This window comes from Zonotrichia leucophrys, chromosome Z (assembly GCF_028769735.1).
Source record: "Zonotrichia leucophrys gambelii isolate GWCS_2022_RI chromosome Z, RI_Zleu_2.0, whole genome shotgun sequence".
In the NCBI taxonomy this organism is placed as follows: Eukaryota; Metazoa; Chordata; class Aves; order Passeriformes; family Passerellidae; genus Zonotrichia; species Zonotrichia leucophrys.
Window position 1 is genome coordinate 65,753,789 of NC_088200.1, and position 20,461 is coordinate 65,774,249.

The window sequence follows — 20,461 nt, forward strand, 5'->3', positions numbered from 1 at the left end:
ACCATTTGAATATGTTGTCTTATAGTACTGTCTCTCAAGAAAGAAGTTACTGAAATGTAGCTCAATAGCATTGTTTCTTTCTGTGGCTCATGGGACAGAAGAGCTGTCCGGTCTCAGTGTCAGTGCCAAGTAGCTGTCTGTAACTTCTGGTGGTTTTGTAGTTCCTTGGTTGAACCTTAGCAGGGCATATTTAGTTGTGAAAAATGCTGTATCACAAGGCAGTCCTGTAGGTTAAGTTGTATTTTGGGTACGCACCAGCAATCAGCATTGCCATTTTTAGATTGGCTCTTAGCAAAAATCTATTCACTGGGAAGGTTGTCAGGCGCTGGAACAGGCCAGAGAGGTGCTTGAATGACCATCCCTGCAAGTATTTAAAAGATGTGTGGATGTGGCACTTAGGGATGTGGTTTACTCCTGGACTTGGCAGTGTTACGTTAATGGTTGGACTTAACCTTGCAGATGTTTCCAGCCTAAAAGGTTCCTGTGATTTTATAATTTTGCTGCCTATGGATGAATTTGTTGATGAGTTCAAGTTTAAATGCTTAGAGATTTATGGACAAGACCTTGCTCGCTGTTTTTGTTTGTAGTTTTCTAATGACAACGCCAATCTCAGTTTACAAAATTTCAAGAAAATTGTTTGATTTTACTTCATTGATTTAAAATGAGTATGTATGTAGACAACTTAAAAAAAATCTAGGTTGTTTTTTCTTATTTTGTTTCTGTTAATTGCCTTCTTTGATACTTGCTGTGTTTACCGCGGATGTGAATAATTCACATCGATTTCTTATTTAGCAAAAATTATGTCACTAAAGCAGTCCAAATATTTTGTATTGACTCTCTGCAGATGGTGGTGGTCTAACTTTCCAGAATGATCTGAAAGAAAATGTACTCTATTGCCTGACCACAGCTAATGCTCCTTTATCTCTTGGCCTTATTGTGTAATAACTAAACAGTAAGTTAAGAATTGACTGTAAGGGCAACTTTTGTTTCCTTTTGGAAACTTCACACTTCAGTTTGTCTTGCAGTATTACTTCTACATGCTTGTATTTGTTTCTCTTGTTCTCTTACAATTCTGACTTCAAAGAGTTGAGAAACTACCTGTATAAATCTTTAGTTTTTTAAAACTCAAGTAGATATGAGACTTATATCTGCCTTGTCTCTTTTAAACAAGTTCCTTTTTATAAATTATGGAAAGGAAGGTATGTTAAGACCAGTGATCAAATACTCTGGAGGAATATTTAGAGGAGTTGGAAGAATAACAGTAGGCCCCGATATGACGCCTTTGTCCAGTCCTGCATCTCTATTGTGTGAGTTGCTGTTGGTGTGGTTAAATTGACAAGAGCAGCCTAGGTGGAAAACTCTCTTGCCATGACCCTGAGGCTGCCTGCTACCACTGTTTTTGGTTATTCTTTATCTCCTTCATGCCTCTCATCAGGAAAAGTTGAAAGTAGGAAGAAGGGTTGATTTGCTTTTGTCTTGCATCCTGTGTCATCTCCAGACCTACCATTTCTTCTGGTCTGTCTGAGGGCTCTTTTGTTGCTGTTTTAGTTTAGAGTCATGCTTTTGAAGCATCTCTCCTGGTATGTATCCTATTTGTATTTTTGTTTGCATAGTGAAATCGTATTGAATTGCATGAGTCCTTTAAAAAACAGACTAGAAGATGCAATCTATCAGCAAACCTACATTGTTCATGTGTGCTTGGTTTGTGACACCAGAATACCACAAGAAATCAGCTGGCTTACTGTTGAAAAAACTTGTACTGTAGATGTCAGGTGCTCTGCACCAACAGTTTCACCCTTCAGATTTGCTTTTGCTACTCTTCTGTGACACGCTTGTAGCCTTAGAGGAGTTCTTCTCCAAGATTCAGACTATAGCTATGCTCTGCCACAACCACTACAGTCTTTGGCTCTTTTCAACTGTGTGATTTCAGCTGAAAATTGCATGATGTAAAGCTTGGGCTTATAGTAATGTTATTTCTCTATTTTGTTGTTAGGGGCTTTTTTTCATTGTTCTATCACAGTCATGGCGTTACTATTTTTAAAACCTATAATAGCTCAACTCTTTCTTGCATACTCCTTTTTGTTTCAACTCCATTAGTGCCTGTGCTCAGCCTAAGGTACTTTACCACCTCTGAAAATTTTACCAAATATTTCATTAGGTTTTTGTCAGCAAATTACTATTGAAGTGTGGGATAAGCATATATAAACTTGTCTGTGGTAGAGTTGTTAGGCTTTAACAGGACTGAATGGTTTGTGTATGTTTACCACTCAAATTGTTCACTCTTCTTTCCCAGGTGTCCCTAATTTGCTTTCCTTTAATACCATGGATGTTGCAGGCTGATCAGTCTGCCTGCGTTGCCTATCCTAACACATCCCTACTCTTAGAAATTTTCCTTAATTCTTTTCACTGGAATTGTGTTTTCTGCATGTTTGGATTGCTAGATATTGATCTGTTAGGTTGGAGATTTTTGTCTCCTTTGTTTTTTGCATCAGTGTTGAGGTACTTGTACTTTCTGCTTAAGGCTGGGCATTTTTTGTGTTTGGTTTGTTTATGCTTGGTTGTTTTTTCTGTTTTTTTTGACATGTCCCTCCTCTTTTGATGCTCGCTTCTTCTGGGCTTTGGCATTTTTATTTACTCACAAATTTTCTGCCGTGTTTCTACATTTCTCTTGAAGTGCTGCACACAAAGCTGAATATAGGATTCCAGATGAGGCTTCTTGATTTGAATAATAGTGATTTTGTGATGTGTTCTGCGAGCCATGTTTCTGTTTACATACAGAGTTAAAAAAAAGGCACAAAATGGATCCATTTCATTTTGTCATGATACAACAGACGTGGCATTGCTGCTTTTCATCTAGACCAGCAAGAACATCCTTCATATTTTGTGGATTTTACTTTGTCTGGCTTCTTGAGGTTCGAAGTTAGAAGGCAGAAAGCTGGAATTCACCATAGCAAAAGACTGTTTAGCAGAATACCATTGTTGCATGTAAATTCAGTCAATTCTGGCTTTTTTACAATTCCATTTTGAACCCATTTAAGCAACTTCCTAAAATTTTTTAAAATTCTTTGTCCAAATACAATGTTTTAGGGGATTTTTTGGTAGTGTTTTTGTTCCCCTGGTAGTTCTGTGAAGCTGTGGGATGTGCAGGAGTGCAGCAGAGTGTGGCAACATGACATTCCAGCTGCCATGAGTGACGTGTGCCCCAGTGTGGGGAGCAGCCTGGACCAGATGTGTGTGTCAGGTGGGCCTCTTACCCCACAGGAGCAGGATCTGAAGCTCCAGAGCTGGCACTTCTCGCTTTGTTCAGACCGCTGGGTCTCTTCCATGATGGTGGTGGCTAGTAACAGTTTAGCAGCTCTATTAACAGGAATAAAGTCTTGCTTACGGTTCATGCAGTAGTTAGAGACTGGAACAAATTGCCTGTGATTGGGGTACAATCTAGATCTTTATCTCTGAACTTCAACACAATTACAGAGGTAGCCTGGGCAGGGCAAGCAAGTGGAATAGATGATGGAGGGGTGGAAAAGGGTTTTCCATGTTATTTAAAGAAAATGGGATAATGTATGTTGCACTGCTTTAAAAAAAAAAATAGTCATATGTTCTACTATTTTTCTCTTGTTATCTGTGGTTCTCAGTAAGATCCCAAATGCAGCAGGCTTTATTAATATTCCTTATAGCCTCCAGTGTGATAATGAGGTAAGGACGGACCATGAAGTCTGAGTGCTAACAACAAAAATTTCATTTCTTTGTCATGCACAGTGAATGATCTTGGAGGTGATTTTAAAGGATATGGCAAAAGCTCCTCAGCTGCTGACAAAGTTGTTGATGAAATCAGAGCAAAAGGAGGAAAAGCAGTACCCAATTATGGTATGTTATTTATCCAGATGAGTGTAATGCTTTATCTATAGGAATAGTGGACATGTTAAATGAAAAGCTGATGCTGCTAGTGAAAGATTACCACCAGCTTACCATTAACATATACATTAAACAGGTGTGATACTATGTGGAGTGGGGAAACAGATGCTAAAAGCAGGTGCATTAATTGCCTCATTCAATTAAGATTTATCTACTATCCCCTTCTCTTTTATCTCAGTTTTTAACATTGAAGTATTAAGTAGCCGTTCTTCCGCAGTCTTCAGATGCTAAATGGGAATGGATAGTTCTTGCTTGCTTTGCTTTGTGTTTTTCTTCCTGTCACAAATGTTGTGCCATTTAGATTTGCTGGGATTTGCTTTACGCCACATGCAGATAATGGCTGGATTTGAATTTAGTTTTCACTGGGGCTGTGTGTAGTTTATTTTTCTTAGATCTGTGGAATTAGTTGTTAATATCCTGGAAGTGCAGAGCATCCAGTTAATTTTAATTGAGAATTTTTACTTTTTTCTTACAGATTCCGTAGAAGATGGTGAAAAGCTGGTGAGGACAGCCCTTGAGGCTTTTGGGAGGATAGGTACAGTTGCTTAATTCATGTAGAAAATTGTGTGCAAGTGTAAAGCCATTATAAGCAGTGCAATTAACAGCCTGTGTATGAAATACATTTTGACCACACTAGTACTTACCAATTCTTGGTGCCTGTAGTCAGTGAAATCTGAATAAGGGGCTTTCAGCTTTTAATCTGAATTATCAACTTTTGTTTGGGGTTTCTTATTTGTTTTGGGTTTTTTGGGTTTTGTTTGTTTGGGTTTTTTTGTTTGTTTGTTTTTTGTGGTTTTAACGGGGATGTAAAGCTTAGTATATGTTTCGTATTTTCCTACACTTCAGAATTTTGTAACTTCAATAATGGTTAACAATTTCTGTCACAAAGCACAAAGTCTATGACTGTCACAAAGCACGAAGTGTTATGACTGACTGCATAGAATTAGCATAAATAATGTTGCTGAAAGCAATATTGCATGTTTTTAAGCTCTTCTGCTTACATAAGGGCAACATGCATTAGCAGAAATTAAAAAAGAAAACCCTAAGGTGTTTTATGTAACTGTTAAAGTTCTCTTTAGCCATGTGATTTCCACTGTTTGAAATCACTTGGTGAGTTTAACTCAGGGTTAAATGGCTTAAAGTACACATAAACAAGGCCAACAGGAACCCAGTTAACTATCTGACAAGAAATTGTTATGATCCTGGTCACTTTATCAGCTTTGAGACTCTGTGGTTCCTCTAGTTATCATTTGGGCTACTGCAACAAAGGTGGTGGCATAAACTGCGTAACTGGGGCATTCTGAAATTCAAAGCAGGCTTCAAAACTGTACAGGATAGCTGCATCCTGCAGATATTGGATTCCTAGACAGCCAGCACTTCACAGCTATGCCTGCCTTTCAGGCTTTATCCCATTGAGGTCCCTGTCGGGTTGAGAGTTGCCTGTCCAGAAGTTTTATGTTATAATATTTGTTCAAGGATAGATTCATTAATCAGGACAAGGAGCTACTGAATATATGTAATGTGATGTATATGTCCAGTGTTCTTGTGTGTGTATATTTGGAAGTGGGAGAAAAATAGAAACAAGCTTGTATTTTATCAGTGCATTGAATTAGTTACCTTTTTTTTATTTCAGATATTGTTATAAACAATGCTGGGTGAGTATACCTGTCCTGTTTGAGTGTGTGCTGTCCTTTTTGTGTAAACAAATGTTGATCTTACATCTGTTTTGTTTTCCTAATGTCGCATTTTAGGATCCTGAGAGACCGTTCCTTTGTTCGGATAAGTGATGAAGATTGGGGTGAGTTGATTTTAAAGCAACTTCCAAATGTTCTTTCTGTGTGAAAGATGACATGTACATCCCTCCCACGGGAACAAGAAAGAAAAGACAGGGAAGGCTTACCTTTTGCCCTGCAAGCTTAGTGGAAAGCTGCTTGTGTTCAGTGTGCAAACCAGGTCTGTGCTGCAACACATGGTAGGTGTATGTAGTTCCAAAGGGTAAGAAGAGCTTTTCTTCCCACTCCAGGTTGCCAAATGCAATAAGAAAAAGAGCCGTGTGAATTACACAGAATAGTTTTTGTGAACACAACATTCCTAGTGCCAGCACTGCGTGGCTGAATATTAAACAGGCTTAAAAGACCCAAAACGAAGCAGAGAGGAAAGGAAACTGATGTGCCAAGGGACAGAAGAAAAAGCAAAACCTTCATTGAGGTCGTAGATGTGAAGGAGACTTTACAAGGATAGTCTGTCTTCTGTGCTTCTGGTCTGAGTCTGAGTGCAGGAATTTTGAATGCTTTTGAATTCTGTAGAGAAGAGGCCCATACAAGAGGTGGTATATGTGGGCAGCCCCTTCATAATCAGTGTATGTTCAGGCAAGTACGGAAAAGTTGTCTGTCAAGACAAACAAAAAACCAAAAAAACAAAGCAAAAAAACCCCAACAAAAAAACAGTGTGAAGGGAGTACATTTTTTGTCATGAAGAAGAAATATGGTGCATTTCAAGCTGGGAGAAAAATCCTGGAGTTACTAAACTGCTGTTAATTTGTTCTAGATATAATTCACAGAATTCATTTGAGGGGATCATTCCTGGTAACCCGAGCTGCATGGAATCATATGAAAAATCAGAAATTTGGCAGGTAAAAATGTGTGTTCTGTATTGCATTTTTCCATAGGGTATAACAGACTGATGCATGCCCAAACAGTGAAGGAGTTTTGCATTCTTTTCTTTCACTTTGTCAGGGTAGAAGCAAAATCAGTGAAAATGTCTGTACAGCTCTGATTCCTCCTTTCCGCTTCCTCAGCCAAATGTTTGAAGGTTTTTCTTCCAATGTATTTAAATGTATTTTTCTGGCTCTCCCAAACAGAAGTTGTAACTATGTAAAAATACCATGTCAATTAATGAGGACTGGTTAGAAATGTTTGTTACTTGTGTGTTACTGCAGTTTGAGGGACTCTTGTTCTGCTCCTTCTTATTCAAATGACTGGTTCATGCAGTTCTGTTTGTAGGCCATGGATTTTTTTTCTTTGGTGTTTAGTTGTCATGAGTTTTCTTTGTTTGTCAGTTTTAACCCTTTGGACAAACGTACTTGTCTTAAAAGTTATGGGAATGTTCTTAGTATGTTTTTGGTATGTATTACTGCTAAGTGAAAAAAAGTGCGGTGAAATCAGAATTTTTTTTCCATTTTTGTGATTTTATCAAAAACTTTATCAAAGCACTGATTATATTAATCTTAACCATACCCACATGTTTAAAACTGTGTGAGCTATTTTCTCATCCTGTGACCTAAATAACATTTATTCACATCCAGGGAAGTGAACTGTGATGATAGTGAAAGTCTTCAGTCTGGGAGCTGAAAATTAAATTATTTTTTCAAAACCAGCTTAATTCTAGAGTTGCATGCAATTAGGATAATGTTTCACTTGTATCCTTTTCTGTATTTGCTCAGATGACAGTGATAGTGAGTGCTTCTGCAGTTTATGGGTAGACACGTGCCATCTGCAAAATGCCTGCTTTGTATAGAGTTTGTAGTTTTTCTTCATCATATTGAACCACTACTTGCAACATTTCACTTAAATTAAAAGCATTAAATTATTGGCAGTGAAGCAGATAAAAAAAGGTAAATGTATGTTGATCCCAGCTATGCTGTGTGTTTAGATTTCAAGTAGATTTCAACAGAATCTGATCAGGCTTTGTGTTGTTTTTGCATGGCCTGGTTTTTGGTAGTGGGGAAATCACACAAGGGGCCTGTGAGAAGCTGCTGGAAGCTTCCACTGTGTCCAGCAGAGCCAATCATTGGTGGCTTTGACAATGGACATGGTGCTGGCCAAGGCTGGGCTAGTTAGAGGTGATGGTAATGTCTCTGTGATAACAGATTGGAGGAGAAAATCAAAACAAAAGGACACACAGTTTTTTCTGCCCAGAGACAAGGAGGAGGTGAGAACATGTGAGGGAAACAACATGGAGACACCAAGATCATTGTAGAAGGAGTGGCAGGAGGTGCCAGAGCTGAGATTCTCTGCAGGCTGTGGTGAGACCACGGTGAAGCAACTGTGCCCCTGCAGCCTCTGGGCATCCATGGGGGATGTAGAGATCCACCCATGGAGGGAGGTGCCCATGCCAGAGCAGGTAGATGCCGGGAGGAGGTTGTGATCCAGCAGGAGACCCAGTGGAGAGAGAGGGCCCTTGTTCCAGGCTGGAGCAGCCTGTCCTTGGAGGACTGCACCCTATGGAAGGAGTGGCCCATGTCTCAGCAGTTTTGGGAGGACTGTCTGCCTGTGGGAGGGACTCATATTTGCAGCAGGTGCAGTATGGCTGCTGCCTGTGAGAAGTGGACCCTCATTGGAGAATCTCATGGAGAACTGTCTCCTGTGGGAGGGACCCCATGGCCTCACTGGGACCCCACAGGCCTCTTCTCCCTGAGCAGTGGAAGAAAATCTTGGTGATAACTGACCAAACCATCATGCCCTGTCTCCCTGTGGTGTTGGTGGGAAGGATGGAGGGAGGGGTTGAGGGAAGAAAAGAGCTTAGCTACTTCTCATTATACTTCTCTGTACCTCTCAGTAATAAAATCACTTTGTACATTTAAGTTGAGCGTCTTTTGCCCTTGGAGTGTTTTCTCCCAGTCCTTTTCTCAACCCATGAACCTGTTGTTAATTTTTTTTCTCTCCTCTGCCCAACTCTGGCAGGGGAGGGGTGAGCAAGGCGCCTTTGTGGTATTTGACTAGTGTCAAACCATAACAGGGTTCCTTTAAAAGTGACGGTGTGCACCCATTTCTATGGAATTGAGATGACCTGCAGCACAGCATTTTCTTGCCACAAACCATCTGTGAAGTGCAGTGGTTTTTAGAGCTCTCATGTGAGCTCTAAGTCACTCCAAAGCAGTAATGGGAACAGCAAAGAGCAAGACTTTCCTTTCCTGTCTTCTTCTGTCATGCATTTAATGCATATTAGAATTCTTTGAATGTGAATTCTGTCAGAACAGATCTTCAGATATTACCAGGTAGTTAATATTAAAGGCAGTGATTTTCAGTCAAGTAATTTTCTTCTGAGCAATGAAATCTCCTATTAGTTGTGAGAATACCACCAGCTGAAATGAAGATAGAAATGAAATTATTTTTCTCTATACAGGACTTAGTGTCACAGAATGTCTTTCCTAGTGTTGCAATATCACTCAGAAAACCTTTGTTAGTTTTCTGCTACTCTGACAATGTGTCAGGATTTGTGAGATGTTTGCTGTCCATCAAACATTAGTTACCTGATTGTTAGCAAAACTAGCAAATAATATTTTCTTATTGGTTTTGTGGAATATGGGGACTATAATGCCAAAGCTGGCAAATGTTGTGTAGAATCAAATAACGTGAAGAAATAATTTAAGTTTTTTTCTTCTCTTCTCCCTTAAGAATAATTATGACATCCTCAGCTGCTGGAATATATGGAAACTTTGGTCAGGCAAACTACAGTGCTGCAAAACTTGGCCTTTTGGGTCTTGCAAACACAATTGCAATTGAAGGGCGGAAATATAACATCCACTGCAACACCATTGCTCCTACTGCTGGATCCAGGCTGACCCAGACTGTCATGCCGCAAGGTGAATAATTTAAGGTCTACATGTACTGGTATTTTTTGAAGTGCAACAAACTCTCTTACCTCTTAGAAAATGCAAGTCCTTCACACTTCATGTATTACCAGTTCATTTTTCCTATCTTTTTGTCTTTGAACTGTCAGCTTATTTGCTTTGTCTGTTGTGAGGAATTCTTACTTTCTACCGCAAGATATGAAGCAAATTTTCTTATTTGCAAAAGCAATTTCATGTAGCAAGGCTCTTTAACTGTAATCTTTTCCAAGATCCTCCTTCACTAGTGGAAAGGCTTGTTTGTTTCATCACATGTGACATCAAGTATGAGCATAAGTTGTCTGCACTTGTTACAATATTGCCTAATTGCAAAATACTGGGTTTGTGTGCAACATGTCATGTGTGCACTTAGTGGTTCCATGATCAGCAGGAGATGATAGTAAACTGAGTTGCTTAATTTTTCTTTGTTGCAGAGCTACTAATCTTTGAAAGTTTGAGCAGGTTTAACATAGTAAGTGTGCATAAGTGTAAGTTTAGGATAAATAGACTGACTAATTACTTTGGCAAATGATCAGAAGAAAGAAAAATAATTTGGGGGGAAAATGTCAGTTAAAAGAAATTACTCTCAGAAAATCTTCTAGAGTCAGCCTATTTCATTTCACTCTTGCCCTTCTTTTCCCTTATGATGAGCAGATTTCAAAGCCAAGGAAATCATCATATTCGTCAGACTGATAGGATATTGGAGAGTAATGTATTTTGTATGTTAGGCACAGATTGAATGCCTGAAGTAGCCTGGTTTAGATCTAAATAATCCAGGTGGTCATGACTCTAGCGGTGTTTTAAGTTGTAAGTTCCAGTGATTTATTGGAATTGTTTATAGAAGATCTAAACACATGAAGCATGCAATGTAAAATGGATTAAAGTAGCTGGCAAGTTCTGAAGATATTTAATCTACATAGGATGATAAAAAATACCTCAGAATTTTCTTTCTTAGTCATTTTAAGAAGAGTGAGATCCTTTGATTTCTCTGTAAGATACTTAGAGCTCTGATGATGCATTTCTTATCTTGTTCACTCAATTCCTGTCCAGTTTTTCAAATACTCCTAAAAGATTTGAATACCACAACTCAAAAACATTTTCAGAGGTCATCAAATTATTCTTGTTATCTTAGTCAGGACTTTCCTATTTATCCTCAGATATCTGCAGACACCTATGCTTTTTCATTGCCATACAATGCTCTACATTGTTATGTATGTACAACTTGACCCACATATTTTTGTTCTTTCTAAGAACTCTTAAATGCAGTTTGCATCTTTTGTGTGGTTGTTTTTGGTTTTTGTTTTTTTTTAACTTTTAGTACCTATTTTTAAATTATTTTAAGAGTAGATTACAAGCATTAATAATAATAATATAGGGGTAGACTTTGAGACTAAATTATATGTGGCATAAAGTAGAATATTTTGGAAAAGACTAATGGGTTTGCTATGCACTTACAACATGCCATAATAAATGGAATTCAACTTTCTTGTACTTTTATGGAACTGCTAAAAATGAACTTCTGTTTACCTTAGTTTTGCTATTAAAGAAGTACTTGAAATGATAGGCTTTCCTAGCTCTTCATCTTGGAAAATCTGTCTATAATTGAAAATGCTTGATGACCTTTAGATGAGGAACAGCTCTATATCTACTGCTGTTGAAAGAATAATATTCTAAAAGCTGAAAAAGGAAATTAAGCAAAGTTAATATTCAGACAGTGGATAGAATATATGATAAGAGCTGCCTGGACAACCACACTGTTCCATGACAATGTCTCAATTTCAGATAGCTTTCTATTGTACTAGGTGTCAATGAAAATTCCAGAATAGGATTGATATGTAAATTTAGCAGGGTGAAAATTCTCTTTATTGTTTAGAAAAACCGTCATTTCCAAATGAGATAATTCTTAAACAATCAGCCGCTGCAATTATTTTCGTAATGTCTTGTCTATATAATTGACTAGCATACTAAAAGGAAAATTGCTCAGGTAAATTTCCATCAGGATTATGTATAGCTGTCTTGTCTTTGTTTCAGGCTGCCATCATGTGGAAATTTAGGAAGGTTGTCTGGCTTTGCAGTCTGCATGTAGCAGTGTTCCCAAGAGTTACACGGGCGTTTGTCTCTATGGCTGAGAAGCCATGTCATGGGCTTAAGCAGCATATATATGTATCTCACTAGATGTTGGTCTTTATTGAATCTTCAAATGTTTTATTTACCTGGTCCTTTCTTTTCATGACAGAGCACTCTGGATAAAATTCTCCTGGTTCTGCTGTTCATAAGAGGGTGTTAGATTAAACTGGTGAAACTGCAGAGTATTTCTATTTCATTATTCCCCTCTCCTATTTGCTCTAGATCTGGTCGATGCTTTCAAACCAGAATATGTTGCTCCTTTAGTAGTTTGGCTTTGCCATGAGAGCTGTGCTGAAAATGGCAGTCTGTTTGAGGTAATTTTTAAATTTTTCCTTTCTTCTCCCTCCTTCCCTGCCTTTGCTCCTTCCCCCAATATCAGTTGTTTTATCTTGTCCAGCCTTACCCTTTTTGCTGAAACTAAATGACCATGTGTGAACTACATACTCAGCATAGACAGAAGAAATATTGATCTAGTTGTGCAGTATTTGACAAGTACTTCAGGCAGTCACAGCTTAGTCAAGTTCTGGTCTGTGCTCAGCATGCTACCAATTTGATTGTTACAATTCTTATAGTACGCTTTTAAGGTTGAAAAGATACCAAAATTCAAAAGGCATTTTTGTTCTGGAAATCATTCTAACATAGAAAGTGGCTTGCAGGAAGGAGTAATTACTTAGTTATGGTATTCATTATAGGTATTGGCATCAAACTGCTAATTTATGTATTGGATGGAAACTGTTTTATGTTGATCACATTCCGGTGCTTAACTAAACTGTTAATTACAGCCAGCAGTAATTCAGAAATTCTTAATATTGAGTTTGTTCTGGAGTATAGTTTTGTTTCCCAGCATTACCACAGCTTTGCTTTGTGACATGTCCTAAGCTGATGATATTTTTTTTTTCTTGGCAGGTGGGAGCTGGGTGGATTGGAAAATGTAAGTACTTTATGTTGGAGGGATTGATCTTGTTTTTGGAATTGACACTGAGACTTTCTTTAGACGTAACCTGTATGCTCAAGACATTGTTTACTCAGGCAAGAAGATGAATAAAAGCCTGGGGTTCTGAGAAAACTGCTTATATTTGGTAAAAGTTAAAACCTTTAACTTCATGTGGGAAAAACTGGTAGCTTAGGTATGTTACCAGTTATAGGTATGTGCATTGTTATGCTTTTGAACTAACAGTAACTGAAATTCTGCCCAAGTAACTTCAATTCTTAGATCCTGGGCATAATTTGAAGTAGAATTTGTGGTGCTAAGTATACATTGCTGCTTTTTCTTGATAACTTTAATTTTTCATTATATAAATATCATATGCTGATAAACAGGCATATTTTTCATTTTTCATTTCTCATTTCATCTTTTCCATTATTTTCCACTATTACTTATGCGTCTAGTAAAATACTAGTGTGTAGGCATGTTAAGGCAATTAGTGTTCTTAAATAATCAGTAGCTATGCTACCCATGTATTTTCCTTAGTGACTCCAGTAACCAACTTAAATACCAATTTCAGGAAAACTTGCAGGACATACTGAGGACTTATGAGGAGAAAAAATATTCAGTGTGTGAGATGCCTTGACTTTTTTCCTAAATCCATTGAACCTGGTACAAGCACTGTTTTAATGAACTGTACAACATTTCAGCCTACATGAGTATCATGAGAGGGTTGGAAGTAGGGCTCTTAATGCAGGAAGTCATTCTGCTTACATTTAGCTTTTTTTCTCCGACTTGATAACAATTTTGTACATTTCTAACTAACTGCAAGTGTTCTGTGTAACTGGAATAGTGTTTCCAAGAGGTGTGGGCAACAGATTAAAAGAAGCAGGTTAGCAGCACAAAACATCTTGCTGCCCTTCACAAGCATTTGGGTTTTAATACAGCTGAAAATCTGCACTTTGATCAAGAGAAAATACCATTTTTCATCATTATAATGACTATTGTTGTAGTTACTGAAATTAAACCATGTTGTTCATGAGGTACCAATATAGCCTTATTCATTGCCTTCTCCTAATTAATGGCAAACCCAACATGAAGTATTAATACATAAGTATTTGAATTGCAGTCCCAGTAATCTAAGTCTGTATCCTTATGGAACTAATTTCACACTGGCCTTACCAGTTTCTCTCAGGTTACAGTATTGAAATACAACTTCAGAGACCATTTAGAGGTGCTGGCTGCTGGTATTAAGGTTCTTTTACAGCTAACAAGTGGTTTTCACTTTTTCCCTGTAGTTTTCTATGCTTCCAGAAGATACCTAAGCAGTAGTAGTTGAAGTCATGTAAGATGAGAAATCCTGTAGATGAATACTAGCTGCAACTTTTCAGTAGACAGAATCTTAAAACTAGTATTTCAGGAGAGTGAAAAGTCTGTTGCAGCTTCAGTGAAACTTAAAACTAGTGCTGTTCCCTTTCTAAATGGTAGTTAAAGCAGTGAGCCCTTTTAGTCCAGCTGGAAGTTACAATGGTGAGTTACATTGGAGTACTTAAAATGTTTCCCTTGTGGTACCATCTTGAAGGTAGTGGCCTAGAGGAAGGTTGTATAAAGAAATGAAAAACTTCTTTGTTTGTTACTGGAACTCTCTGGCTGGTGTTTCCCATTAGTGCGCTGGGAGCGATCCTTGGGTGCCATTGTCAGGGGAAAGAATCAGCCAATGACGCCTGAAGCAGTGAGAGATAAATGGGAGAAGGTGTGTGACTTTGATAATGCCAGCAAACCCAGAACCATCCAAGGTAAGGGAGACTTTAATTTTGGGGCTGTTTAGGCTGGGGAAAAGAATGTTTTTGGGAGATCTTATTGTAGCCTTTCAGTACTTTATGGAGGCCTCTGAGAAATAAGGGAAAGCTGGGACAAATGTATGCCCTATGCCTCAAGGTGTGGTCAGACAGGGCTCTCAACAAATTGATTTACTTGAAGATGTCCCTACTCAGGAGTTGATGGGGACTAGGACTAGCTGACCTCTGAAGATCCCTTCTAATCCAAACTATGCTTTGGCTCTGTATATGTGGATAGCTTGGGTAAGCAAAGCTTAGAAGAGAATGATTTCTTTCAAACATTTGCTGAAACTTCAAAATTTACAGAACTAAGGAATTTTCTTGTAAATGTGCTACATTAATAATGTTCTGTTTCAGTATGGTCAAATCTTTCCATTCTAAAGCAACTGCTATATTGTTACCTATAGCTTTAAGATGTGATTTATCTTAACAGTTTCTACAGAAGTGACATCATTGTCATTGTAAGCATTAGAGTCAGACTGATGACAGTGTTTTATTTTATTGCACCGACATGCAGACAGCATAGTGCAATAGAGAAATTGTGTTTTCTTTTCAGTCCTGGAATCTTGGTTTTAGGTGAACATTTCACTACCAAAAAGCTCTGGTTAAGTTGTGGGATATATCACAGCAAAAAAGTTCTTACTGTGCCTTATGTTCTTGGGTCACATCACCCCCTTGGCTGGTGACTAAAATGATTTTCTCTTTCAGTGCTTTGTATACTTTTCTTGTTCCTTGCCAGCATTTAAGAGTGCAGGGCAGGAGAGGAAAAGGTATCCATATATACAATGTCAGTTGAATTTCAAAGATAACTAAATGCACAGTAGATGTTCAAGCTGTTGGCTCCAAAATCCATTAGGATATTTTGTTAAAAACCTTAAAGATATGTTTTTTAGATGCCTTTACCAGATCCAGCATAGTACACACTTTGTCTTTTCCCTCATGTCTTGGCACACTGGGGAATGCAACCATCCAAGCAGTAGTTCTAGGTCACCTTACTGATCCTTGGCTTACAGGTATCCTGTTTCCAAATGTATGCAAGTTTATACATGTTCTCTGTTCTGCAATGGAATGGTATTTATAACAACATAATTCCAGCTTTATCACTTCTGATCTGTTCTAGGACCTGTCACATGAACTATGTTACTTTTATGGGTTGCTAGCAGAAAAGTGTTGTAGATAGAGATTTCTTTTCAAAGTTGCTTCAGCATTATATATGGTATTTCACATCTGCCAGTTGATGCTATGAGGAGGAAAAACCGAAGAAGATTTGGAATTTCTTCTGACCTTCTTCTGAACATCAAGTAAAAGTGCTTACAATAAAATATGGCAGGTTTCTACAGTCAGGAAATCAAAAATGTTACATTGGCATGGATCTTCCATGCCTTAGCTTCTGTTATGAACTTAATAAAGATATATCTTTTTCCTTGCAGTGCAGTCAAGCCACAGATACTGAATAAAAACTTGTGTATTAATTGTTGTATTGTGTATTTGTGAGAATCAGCATAAGGATTGAGGAAAATTCTTGTTGGCTGAATAGAATTTTTAATTCTATTAGAAGTTTCTGCTGTCAAATTCTTTATTGTCCTCTTTATTGCTTGAAGGCCAAGGAAACTAATTAGAGTACTTGCAGTAAAGATTAAAAAGGTACAATACCTAACATCTGAAGTTAAAACTCTTCCTGCAGATTTCTTTATTTTGAGTAATATGATTTTGTGAAGAGCATTTGTGTACTAAGCATTAGGTGCAATGGGAAAAAGGAAAACCCAGAAAGGAATTAGATAAAGTATTGCTTTTAATGCAGTAGAAAACCCTGTTTGCTACTACATTAAAATCTTTCATTTCAGAAAAATCTGAGATGCTAATCTTATTTCTCGTTTTAGTGATACTGATAAGATAGGCTTGTATTTTGTACATAAAGCAGAAAGACCAGATTAAGTGTGATGCTGAAGCTTCTGAATGCATGGTACAGGGTGCAGTAGGTCACAGTTGCACCATGCACTGCATGTTGGTGCAACTCCCAACTGTTTTCTCCTTGCCTTCATAGTGTATTACTTGCTCTTGTGTCATTGCCCAATTCTTCCTGTTGTGGAAAGGAAATCAGACTATGTTGTGGTAGAGGCAGAGGACAGGCATCGCTGTCTTGCAGGCTGTATACTGTACACAGCATTCTGTAGTATCTCTTGCACAAGTCAGTGTGTTGTTCTGTTATCTAGGGGAGCAGAATATATTGTGTCTATGACATGAGTGAGGCACTCTGTCTCAAGCTTCTCTTTAGTTGAGAAAAATGTGAGCCAGCTAAAGGTCTGTAATTGGCTATTAGAAATTTTTGTGCATTTTTAATTCTCTTAGAAGCTATCTGTTTACAGAAGATAACTCAAGTGTTCTCATTGTTTGACTTCTGGCACATCTTAAAAGCTTATGTCTGACATAGAGCAAATTAATGTACAACACATTGAAGGTGTGTGTGTGTATACGTATGCATACTTTGTGTGAATACGAAGAATTTGTGTAAGAGGAGAAGTGTTCCAGCTTCAGTGTCAGCTTTCCTTATATGTATTTAAAAAAAGGTTTAAACACTTGTGTTTTTTCTGTTGTTGAGGGATATGATTCATATGCAATGTTCCCTTATTGGAAAATCAATACTTTTGGAAAGAGATGCCCTTCGTTGTGACTATTTTCAACCTTTGTTCTCCAGCTTAGTCTTTTCCTTTTTTCTGCTAATGATGTGCTGTACAATAGCAGGCCAATCTGAGGTGATGAACACTTAAGGGCATAGAGTTCACTGTTAGTCCAACAATTTAAAAAATACCCCTATACCAGTAATAAGATAATTGTGTTAATTAAAAGTTTCCTACTGGGTTTGTTTCTGCCAAAATTATACCCTTTGGTATAATTGTGTATTTCTTGGATCTTAAAAAAAAGTTAGAAAGAAAGTTGGGAATTACCATCCTGTGAGCCTCGACTCTGTGCATGGGAAGGTCTTGGAGAACAGGGAGGTGATTTGAGACAGCCAGTACAGATTCACCAAAGATGTGTTCTGTCTGACGAACCCAATGGCCTTCTGTGATGGAGTGACTTCATCAATGAGTAAGGGAAGGCCTGTGAGTATTATCTGTGTGAACTTGTGTAAGGCCTTTGACACAGCCCCCCATAACATTTGTCTGAATTGCTGAGCTAAGGATGTGATGGACAAACTGTTCAAAAGTGGAGGAGGTGTTGGTTGGATGGTCAATGCCTCAATGTCCACATGGTGATCAGTAGTGAATGCTGTCCCTCAGGGGCCTGTGCTGTGAGCAGGACTGTGTAATAGCTTAATGACATAGATAAGGGATGGAGTACAGGCTCTGCAAACTTGCTGAGTGTGCATGGAGCTGAGGAGTGTGGTGACACACCTGAGGGATGTCATCCAAAGGGACCTGGACAAGCTTGAGGAGTGAGGCCATTGGAGCTACATGAGCTTCAACCACGCCAAGTGCAAGATGTTGCACCTAGGCTGGGGCAAGCCCCAGTATCTAAACAGGATGAACACATCAGAAACATCCCTGTGGAGAACTGCTTGGAGATGCTGGTGGATGAGAAGTTGGACAAAAGCTAGCAATGTGCGCCTGCAACCTGAAAAGTCAGTTGTATCCCAGGGTGCATCAAAAGAACCATGTCGAGTAGGTTGTGGGAGTTGATTCTGCGCCCCAGAGGTCTCCTCTCCACTTGAAGTATGACATCCAGCTCTGCAGTCTTCAACACAGGAAAGACTTAGACCAGCTCTGGGGCAAGACTAGAGGAGAGCCACAAAAATTATAAAAATGATGGAACTCCTCTTCTAAAGGGAAAGGCAGAGAGAGTTGGGTTTGCTCAGTCTGGAGAAGAGGAGACTTCAGTGACACCTTTTTGGAGTCTTTCAGTACTTAACTTTTTGGCAGGGCCTGTTGCAATAGGATGAGAGGTAATGGCTTAAAACTAGGGCTTGGTTTAGGTGAGCTATAAGGAAGAAGCTTTTTACAAAGGATAGTTAAACACTGGAATGGGTTTTTCATAGACAGGTAGTAGATGCCCCATCCTGTAAACATTCAAGGTCAGATATGACAGAGCTCTGAGATACCTGGTCGAGTTGAAGAGTGTCTGATCATTGCAGGGGAGTTTGATCCTTAAGGGTCCGCTCCAACCCAGACTGTTCTATGACCCTGTGATCTCCTTAGTGTTCAGCCAGACACTAGCCAGGTCACCAACTTTATAGTCCACTTGCATCATACATTCTGGAAGAAAGACTCCTTGAAGAGGAAATGTAGTATTCTACACCATTATTATTTTACAGGTTACCTTTGTACTATTGATCCTAATTATGCCAGATAATGTTGTCAAAAATGCATGTTGTTAGTCTTCAAGCCTCACCATTAAAAGTCATCTTTATATTCCTGCATGGAAGTAGTGTATGGCCATGCTGAAGTTCAGGAAACATTCAGGTATGCTTGGAGGCCAAACCTGTGTTCTCCTGTGAAGATTTTAAAGCAATGTGAAACCTTCTTCTGTTCATGCAGAAAAAGCAGAAACAGTCTATTACTTCTCCCAATAGCTCTATATTGCTTTTCTTTTATTCACTTAATGAATGAACAAAGGGATAAAAGAAATTACCTTTCAAAAGGTTCTTCCGAATTAGAATTACTGTTTTGCACATTTTCACATTATGTAAGTGTCATATTGAGGAAGCTTGTCTTTGGCAGAAGAGGTGACAACATATACTTGTTTCTTAGATGTTCCTTTTCTTCACAAGATTAAGGCCACAAACAAATGTTACAATGATTCTGGCAGTGAGACTGGTAAGCAAGAGATAGTTTAGGAAAACAGGATTCTGCAAGAGGGCATGCAGTTTACCTTGCAGGTTTTTTAGAGTAGTGCTGTGTGATAGAGCAACATTGACTTAAATCAAGCAGCAGTGCAAGTCAGTATAGGCACAGGGGTTTTGAAGTGGAGAGCAGTGACTCTGTGTTAAGGTAGTTTAAGAAATGATTTTGCATTTCTCTGATTTAAGCACGTTTGTGTTTTTCTGTGTGAGATTCTCATCACCTTTTGTTTGATTCTTTCTGATGTTTAATGTTGATTTTAGCCCTATTAAGCTTCAAGAAACGAGTTGTTCTTGATGGCCTGCCGTGACCATAGTTGAATTCATGCATCATCTCATTAATAATTTCATCATTGCTCAGTGTCAGACTTATTTGCTTTTCTATCTGTCTGATTCAGGAAAGAGAGAGACTAGACCTGTGTCTTGTGTTGCAAATAATTCTCATAAGAAAATCAGTAGAAATTTTCAGATATTTGCTTCTCAGACAGTTGAAACATGCACCAGTCATTATCTTCTCCTTTACACATTGAGATAAGTGTCATGGTTGACTGGTGGGTGCAGAACTGATGGAACCTGTGCAGAAACCACCTTGAGCAGCACATTGCTCAATTTACAGATGTATATTTACTGTGTTTAAAGGTGAACTGGGAAATACCAGGCTATATCTCATTTGCTGATTGATGTGTGTATTTTGTGTCTGTAACTGGAGTGTTTCATGTATGGTTTCTAAAGTGAATTTTCAATTCCTTTCTCTAGAGTCCATAAGTGTATTGAGTGACGCTCTAAGTCAGATAGAATCTCAAGGGAATATTTCTATGAATTCAACAAGCTCTGGATCAGTGGTTTCTTCTTCTGTTGACACAGTAAGTACATCTCTCTACCAGATGCACTCAAAGCTGTGTGAAAACCTTGAGCAGAGAGACCAGCATTGCTGCCCAGCTTGTACTCTGGCTTGCTGTCTGCAAAAAAGAAAGGTGGGGTTTAAAATGTGATGTGAGGAAGCAGAATGAAAACCCTCTCCACACTCCAGTCTTTATTTTTCCTATTGATGATAGGAAAACTTAGGGCTGAATAGACTCGATAATGCAGAATCTAGGTGCTTCTAAGTTCTGTTAAGCATCTCTAACTGGGGTATTATTCAGAAAAGCGAGAGAGCTTGGGTGTTGTTGGGCAGTGTCATTTTGGTCTGGCTCCTTCTCTATAGGTTTTTTCCT

At 38.5% G+C, this 20,461-nt stretch overlaps 1 protein-coding gene across 1 annotated transcript in view; it reads left to right on the forward strand.

The window, feature by feature from the left end:
• HSD17B4 (hydroxysteroid 17-beta dehydrogenase 4) overlaps positions 1-20,461 on the forward strand; it is a 62,887-nt gene that overhangs the window by 3,366 nt on the left and 39,060 nt on the right. Inside the window, exons 3-12 of the mRNA XM_064735328.1 lie at positions 3,760-3,867; positions 4,391-4,450; positions 5,549-5,570; positions 5,667-5,713; positions 6,463-6,547; positions 9,312-9,499; positions 11,873-11,964; positions 12,557-12,581; positions 14,243-14,371; positions 20,004-20,110. Of these exons, the coding sequence (XP_064591398.1) occupies positions 3,760-3,867; positions 4,391-4,450; positions 5,549-5,570; positions 5,667-5,713; positions 6,463-6,547; positions 9,312-9,499; positions 11,873-11,964; positions 12,557-12,581; positions 14,243-14,371; positions 20,004-20,110 (863 nt within the window). The remainder of the gene's footprint in view (positions 1-3,759; positions 3,868-4,390; positions 4,451-5,548; positions 5,571-5,666; positions 5,714-6,462; positions 6,548-9,311; positions 9,500-11,872; positions 11,965-12,556; positions 12,582-14,242; positions 14,372-20,003; positions 20,111-20,461) is intronic.